Raw genomic sequence first — 8,099 nt, forward strand, 5'->3', positions numbered from 1 at the left:
TATCTGTTTCAAAAATCAAGAAATATGTCGTTTTTAAAATTAAAAGTTTTATTTTATTTTCTTCACAGGGGAGGCAGTTAAGGCCTCGTAGCCAGCCACCTTTGCCTGATGGTGATTTACTTGATCACCCTGCATTACATCATCTAGTTTTGGACCTAGCATCTCATTTGGAAGTTCGATCGCACTTCGTAGAAAGTGATGAAGTAGACTGATCGCCGGCCCCCATTGCTGTGACCCAAGATTCCAGCATTGTCACTGCTACAGCTGATAAAAGTGTCATCACCATCTTCATCTGCCACTATATCCTCATCAGCTAACGCCCATATTTTCACTCTGCCGATGATCAATTGGTAAAGGGTGAATGGGAAATGTTAATTCAGTTCCAGAGAAATCATCCTTTTCATAGCTTTAAGAAAAAATAATATATAAAAGTTGACCTTGGTGATGAGTTTGTTGATATTTGTTAAAAGTAATCAAAAGTTACCGAGCTTTGCAAGTTGCATAGAGATATAGCTCTCGCTGGAGGACATCCACTGACTCACAGGAGTTGTACTAGACGCTTTGCTTTGAGGGCAAGTGGGCTCAGTCAAATAGGTTATCCCAATGAAGCACTGCCATAACTGGGAAGTTGGGATTTCCAAGAGGCTGTGAGACTAACTGAGCCCATGCACCACATGTATTGCAGTGATACTAGTCAAATTTACAAAATGCGTGGAAGGTGAGTATGACATTTGTGCCGAAAATCTGTATGTGAATTGTTTCTTATGTTGTATACATAGTCCAGTTCGATTTAGGGGTGTGTTGGTAGTTTGAGAGCAAGTGATTCACTATTAAATTGAGTTAAGCCTTTTTTAAGACTGAGGAATGTTTCACAAGGAGTGGATGTTAACGCTGTACAATATTATTTTGCTAAAGACGTTAATGTAAAATTGAGAACACTTATACAACTACATGTATATATTTTGTATTGTTAGAATAGTAATGTTTAACTTCTTCAGGAACTGTCAAAGTTTTGAAGAACTGTTAAACAATTTCCAGCACACCCCAACATGTAAATACTGTATTTAAAGAGACAGTATTGTTGAGTTTTTGGGAACAAATTTTTGTGGCCCTCTGTGGCTTTTGTAACACTTATCTTCCACATTGGGCTGCTCATTCCTGCAGATATTGTTTTTGAATGAATATTTACTCTATCCTCAAAGATTTCTCTGGTTTTATAATTCAGGGATTAGTGTAAAAATGCAATAACCATTTCATACACATATGTAGATGATTTTATCTTAGTCTGTTCACCATCAGTAATTAACTTTCCTTTCTATGTTTTTATCATTGTAAAATTGTAATTCAATAAACTGTTGCTTTTCTGTGTTGGAGAAATAGAATTTAACTTTCTGTGAGCACTGTAATCCTGAGTCTGTTATATGATTATATTCTTCAGTTCTTTCATATTTTGTGTCATCTTTTAGTTTTGACTGTGAATAAAATACACATTGAGGATCAGCTGGAGAAGCTGGCAGATAGAGAACTACACACAGTATGTTGCAGAAGCTAAATGTTAATTTGTTAGAGGTTGGTCTCATATCAGTTTCTGCTTAGACCAAAGTACCTATACAAATGCCTTGTGCATGTGCAATATTTTGGTATTCATACATGCTACATTCGTGAAGATAATTCTGTTACTGTTTCAAAGGGATTTAATTTTATAATCACCATTCAGTATTATCCTACATCTAGTACACACACACACACACACACACACACACACACACACACACACACACACACACACTGTATTTATAATGCCTAAAATGTGTAGTTATGAGGTTCAGCAGCATTTTGTTGCCGTTTTATTTTACATTGTTATGTCTGCCACATCACTTTCAAATTGAATTTTCTTTTCTTTGTTTAGTAGTCACTTTATTTGGAGAAATCCAAATTTCTGTGTACTGTGCTATTTGGATCTGTAGTGGTCAGTATGACAATTCAAAGAATCATTTTAGGCTAGAAACATTTTCTCATAAGATACCTAGCAGATCTATAAGAATTGCTTTGCATGTGATTCTGTTTTCAGTTTACCTCAGCTACTGTAGTTAAAAAGTTTGCACAAAAGAAATTTTCTCTCTCTTTCAGACATGACAAACATAATAGTAAATAAATCACAGTAGTAGTATTTTGTAGCGTAGGTGAAAAGGTTTGTACCGTGAACACCACCAACATAACACCAGTTTTTATAATGAAGGCACTGGCCTTTTCCTCCTTCCATAATGTGCCTCCGTTATTTATGTACGTGCCGTCTAAATAAAAATATTGTGAAAGATGGGAAAGATTAGCATTCCCAGTAACTCTGTAGTGTTTTGAATACATAAGAGAAAAAATTGTCAGATTGTTACATACTTCAGGAGATAAAATGCTTTTCAAATTGAAAATAACACACAATATAGATACAATTTCTATTAATATATACTGTAATACAGCTGCTATGTGCTGTTTGATCTTTCTTAATTAGATTTCAACATATCATTTTTTGTATCATAACTGACTGACACCATTATGTGCTTAAGAGGTTTCAATAATCATTGCAACATATTAAATCAAATATTTAGCAGATACATTTGAAAAATACAGACACTATATAACAACAATAAATCATCCTTGTATTAACAGTAATGTTCCTTGCAGTATATGTTGCTGGAGGAAAATCTCGCTGAATGTAGATATAATGCACAACTTTGACTAATTGCGGAGTTAGATCTTAGAGATTCCACAGCACCAAATTTCAGTTAATTTACTGAATTCCTAGAAACTGAATTTATTAAAAGCAAGTAAAGATACAAGCATCTTGTTATTTTGGAGACTTATTTTTATAAGATGTAAAACCTAGACACATCTTGTATCTAGGTAATATAATATTGTATGAATAAGTGACACTGTGGAAAAAAATACTAATATAACTGTTCAATATGTGATGATTTCCTGAATGTCATCTAGTACTACTAACATGCATTGAAACTTGTTAATATCTCATATGTGGACCATGTGCCTTTTCAAAGTGCTTTTCCTCATAATTTGTAAGCTATTGTTTCTGGTGCTTTTTCATGCAAAGAGAAGTTCAGCTTAATGGTCCATTGTATGTTGCTGCAGCTTCTCTCCTGTCAGCGTGTGTCCTGCTTTTGACATTTTCCGTTAAGAGAAAGTTGCCCTAAATAACGGGAATATATAAGAGATTCATTTGTCTTTCTATAAAATAGTACAAATGTCTGAAACTCTCCAAATAAAGTGACATACGTTACTTTTTGAAAATTGCATACCTGAACGTAACACAAATCAGAAGGTTCTTTAAAAGTAGTAATATACTCTAAGCAGTAAAGTTTGTTTTATTGTAGTTACAAAATAGTCAGATATTTATTGTGTAACTATTTTGTCATGTCAGCGTGTTTATTTTGCCTTCCTTACAAATTGTAAACTGAAGTGTACAAATAATTGTTGTGCAAAAATAGTATGAAATATCTCCAAACAGAATAAATAACAATTTAACATGAAATTTGTTAGTATATGTATGCATATTTACTAGCTAGTTTTCATCCATTATGTGTATGCATTTACTGGTGGTCTTAGTTTCACCAGATTTTCAGTATTTTGTGGGAAGGTACTGTTTGTTATGCATTTCCTTGCAGCTGAAACGGTGCCAAAGAAGTGGGACCCATTGCTCTGTGTGTGTGTGTGTGTGTGTGTGTGTGTGTGTGTGTGTGTGTGTTTAAAATTAGGTCATTTCCTTGGCAGCTCTTCAGGTGGCTAGTCTGGTACAATAATAGTGCCATGTGCATCTGATGACTAAGTGTTTTTGGTGTTGTGATGCACAAAATACTGTACCACAGAACCTTAACTGATAATGGAAGCAAAATAGTGATTCAGCTCTGAAACTGTTTGATACAAATAGCTCAACATCTCATTAGTGTAGCTATGGGTTTAAAATAGTTGTACTTGAAACTGTTTAGTGGAGAGGTTAGTTAAACAGGTGATTTCCTGAAATAATCTGCATCAGCAAGTTAGCTATTCTGGAGAAGCACTCAGCACACGGTAGCAGACTTTGGTCATGGCAGTCAGTAGGCCAGGTGAGGTTAGCTACTGAAAGCCTTCTAACAACTGGTCTCTCTGTTCACCGTCCCTTTATACATAGCAGTTTATTTTTAGTTATTCTTATTTGCCTCTCAGAAACACACAAATAGAATGAGGGTAGTTCAGGTCATTAACCCTATTGGGCAAGTGGACAGGTGTTGCAGTTTTTCTTTTTTATTCATAATGTTGCATGTTTTATTAAGTAATAAAATAAAATATATTTGAAAGATGTTTAACTGCTAGTTGGCTTGTATTAAGTCATATGTAAATGACTGATAATTCAGTGCTTCTTATTTACTGGACTGAAACTGTATTAAATGGAACATTTGCTGAGGAACTATCACTTTGTTCTGACTTTTTGCTGAGTCTTGTAGCTTGCACATTTTATCCATGGGGAAAACAAAATTGCTTAGGGTGTGTGTTTCTCTTCTTGTTAAACCTGTCTGCAGCAACAGAATCTACAGAATATAACTTGTTATTTTGTGAACATTGTGTAATATAAGTAACATAGAGATTTTCTGGAGTAAATCACAGTACAAATGACATTGATGGTGATTCAGATTTGACCTGTGGAAACTCATTGAAATGTGTTTCATTGTTTTAACTGTTACTGGTTATTTGTCAACAATTATTTATTTCTGTGTTTTTCTTTGTCATTCCAACATGTTTGCAATTAACATTTACATTTTTATGTAGGAAGAACAGTAATGTGTGGAAGTCACACATGATGTTGAAAATCTCAGCTAATTTTGAAATGTTTTTATAACAAGAGAGAGCTTATAATAGACCTTAATGCAAAACTCTTTTCCATAAGCAAAACTGAACAGTAGACATGATGCTGATAGGTACCTAAAATTTCATTTATTTGTTTTGATAACAAGTTGTTACAAATACACACACACCGTATTACACTATTTCATGGCACTTTGCAGGAAAAGTATTTGATGAGGGGAGGGTGTCATTTACATCATGGCATAAATTGCTCCTCTTAAAGTATTTAAGTGGAAAGGGAATGTAGCAACTCATTGATAAATAGTGAAAATTGACATCATTTCTTCCTTTTGTGACTACTGAACACTTTGGGTTGGCTATCATTGCCTTTATCATTGTTCGTGTGCATTCCAACAAACAGAAGAAAGTCAACAAATATAGGTGTCATAGCATAGAAAGTTTAATGTGAATATCGACTTTGCATACATAGATTATGGGCCATACATTGGGCTTCCAGCTGATATATACTCCACAAGAAAGAGCAAAAATAAGAATTCAATAACAAAAAAAATACACAGCTTGTTGCAGTTATTTGCATAAAATACTTTGTACTTTTTGAAGTTACATATTATGTATAGTAAGACTTTACTGACAGCCGGCTGTGTTGGCCGAGCAGTTCTAGTTGCTTCAGTCCAGAACAACGCGGCCGCTATGGTCGCATGTTCAAATCCTGCCTCGGGCATGGATGTATGTGATGTCCTTAGGCTAATTAGGTTTAAGTAGTTCTAAGTCTAGGGGATTGATGACCTAAGAAGTTAAATCCCATAGTGCTTAGAACCATTTGAACCATCTTTACTGACACATAACAATGAGACCATCTCGGAGCTAATGCCTATTCTTATACAATCGTGTAAGTGTACTATGAACTGATTACCTCATGGAGAATTAGTGATGACATAACTAAAATGCATTTCTATGGAAAACATATCTTCATACTCTTAGTACTTACATGTTATTGATTTGTCATTGCTGCTGCTGCTGCTGCTGTTGCTTCTGCTGCTACTACTACTAATGATGATGATGATGATGGTTATTAGTATTATTATTGTTTTTATTTTGAATAGCCTGGTGAATAATTGTCGACATAACACAATATTAGCATTTGAGATAAATTCTTCTTAATCATATTTTGTTGCCTGCAGTTAAAACACACACTCTTCCAGAGCAGGAGAAGATAGTAATCATTTCTGAATTCAGTACTTTGGCGTAAGTCTGTGTGAAATTTGCAGCTCCATGAATGTAGTATGCTAATGATGTGACTCCTGCAGACCATTAAAAATAGTGTATAATGTTAAAAATTGTTAATCTCAGAACACCAATAAATATATGAGTATGCAATGTACTCTGGATGACCATGTTTCTTTGTGGTGTAATGGTTAGTAGAGGACCATTGAAGAGAGTGAATTGTGTGCTAATATTTAATTTGGCTTTTAAATCACTTTGTTTTATCGTACTAAACAATATGGTATTACCAGATTACAGAGTTTTGATGGAAGTTAATGGTTGGCCTTCTTGAATTAGTCAAAAATGTAGTGTGGGCTGCAGTACTGATGCATGTGAGCTAAAGAAAATATAAAATAAATTTGACATCACAAATGACACAAATCTCATCCTCATACTAGTCAAAAGACTGTAGAATAGTTACAAGACTGACACTGTCTGTACTCTTTCGTGTAGTAAGAGGAAAAACTGTCATCACCTGAAGATTAGCTTGAAGAACTCAGTGCTTTATTAACCATGGGCCTAGTGGAAATTTTATGCCCTTACCTTTCTCTGACCTTCACACTGACATAAGTCCAGTTATAGCAGTACATACAATTTTATGTGGATTCCGAACCATGGTGCAACTCAGCATTTTTCACACTAACAAACATTCCTAGATGTGGAAGAAGTGAAAGGCGACAGATTAAAATCATAGGACTCACAGGAATTTGGCTCCCAGACCTTTGGATTAGTTTTCTAGCATGTTACTACTGAGCAAATAAACTATAAAGAAACTGAAGGCCAGTGTGATCCTTCAGTGCAGATCATGGCAAGTCAGTTGATAACCAATGATCATATTCTGTTGTCTGATTCTTATTCAAACTTCAGTGACATATGTGTATATGAGACGCTATAGTCTTTGGCAATATAAAACCTAGTGTCACACATAATGAATCTGTAGCTTGATTGTTTCATGTTCCAGAATTTTTGAGTTGAGCTGCCTGTAATAAATTATAGATACTGTCCATGGCAGTAGTTATACTGCAAAAAGAGCAGCACCCAAAGTTATACCTTTTTTTAAGTATTTGTGGAGCTCTAGTTGAAAGAATGTCCAAGTTAATTTTCTTCACGATACCATATCTTTCTTAGCCTGTCAATTCACTGACTGAACATCTCTTGAGATTTCAGCTGTCAGTGACTGACTGGTTTATGCTTACTCTGTAGCCAATAAAAATTTAGAACTTGGAGCTGTTTGAATTTCATCTCTTGAGTAAATATTCAAAGACTGTTTAATGTCGTTATGTGTAGATATTGTTGTAACAACTTCATCAAATAGAGATTTTGAAAATGTAGTTGTTCCATAATTTGACACGTTTAATCTGTTCTTTGTGTTGCTCATGATCATGCGTGAAGATGATTCCTTCATTTTTCACAAAGAAATATGAGTTTTAAAAGTACTGTAATTTACTAAATGCTGGTTCTTTTATTTTTATGAGACAGCACTGTTAATAGATAAAAAGAGAAGAAAAATAACACTTAACAACAAATTTGAGGTGAAAGTGTGTAAATTGCATGATTTTGAGCTAGTTATGTTTATTTCAGTATGAAATGATACAAAATCATCATCTTCATAAATATTTAGCTCTAGTTTTTAAAAAGTAATCTACATTTTTGTATAAATAACTCACTAACTAAATATTAACTCATGTTCCAAGATTCAACATAACAAATTTTAAGTAATTAATTACTTGAATTATGTTGTGTGTTATGCATTGGTAAATTTCAGTGCCATTCTGGAAGTACAAAAATAAAATTTTAAGAAAAAATGAAGATATTATTACATGAATGAAAATACTTTGTAAGTCTGCTTTGTACCAGAACTGTGTAAAGTACAAAAGAAAATATATAAATTAACTGGTCACAAATGTATATAAAGGATTACAAATGTTAAATGTCCATATGTACAATATATACAATTACATATTTTGTTCAGAGAGAAATTCAGATGA

General features: G+C 33.9%; 1 protein-coding gene across 2 annotated transcripts in view; it reads left to right on the forward strand.

Moving 5' to 3' along the window:
• Window positions 1–6,229, forward strand: part of LOC126269725 (protein SCAI) — an 80,231-nt gene extending 74,002 nt beyond the window's left edge. For both annotated transcript variants that reach the window (XM_049974014.1, XM_049974013.1), the window contains exon 15: window positions 69–6,229. In XM_049974014.1, coding sequence (XP_049829971.1) covers window positions 69–212 — 144 coding nt within the window. In that variant the 3' untranslated portion in view covers window positions 213–6,229. The remainder of the gene's footprint in view (window positions 1–68) is intronic.
• The last annotated feature ends 1,870 nt before the right edge of the window (window positions 6,230–8,099 follow it).

Source organism: Schistocerca gregaria, chromosome 1 (genome assembly GCF_023897955.1).
Source record: "Schistocerca gregaria isolate iqSchGreg1 chromosome 1, iqSchGreg1.2, whole genome shotgun sequence".
NCBI lineage: Eukaryota > Metazoa > Arthropoda > Insecta > Orthoptera > Acrididae > Schistocerca > Schistocerca gregaria.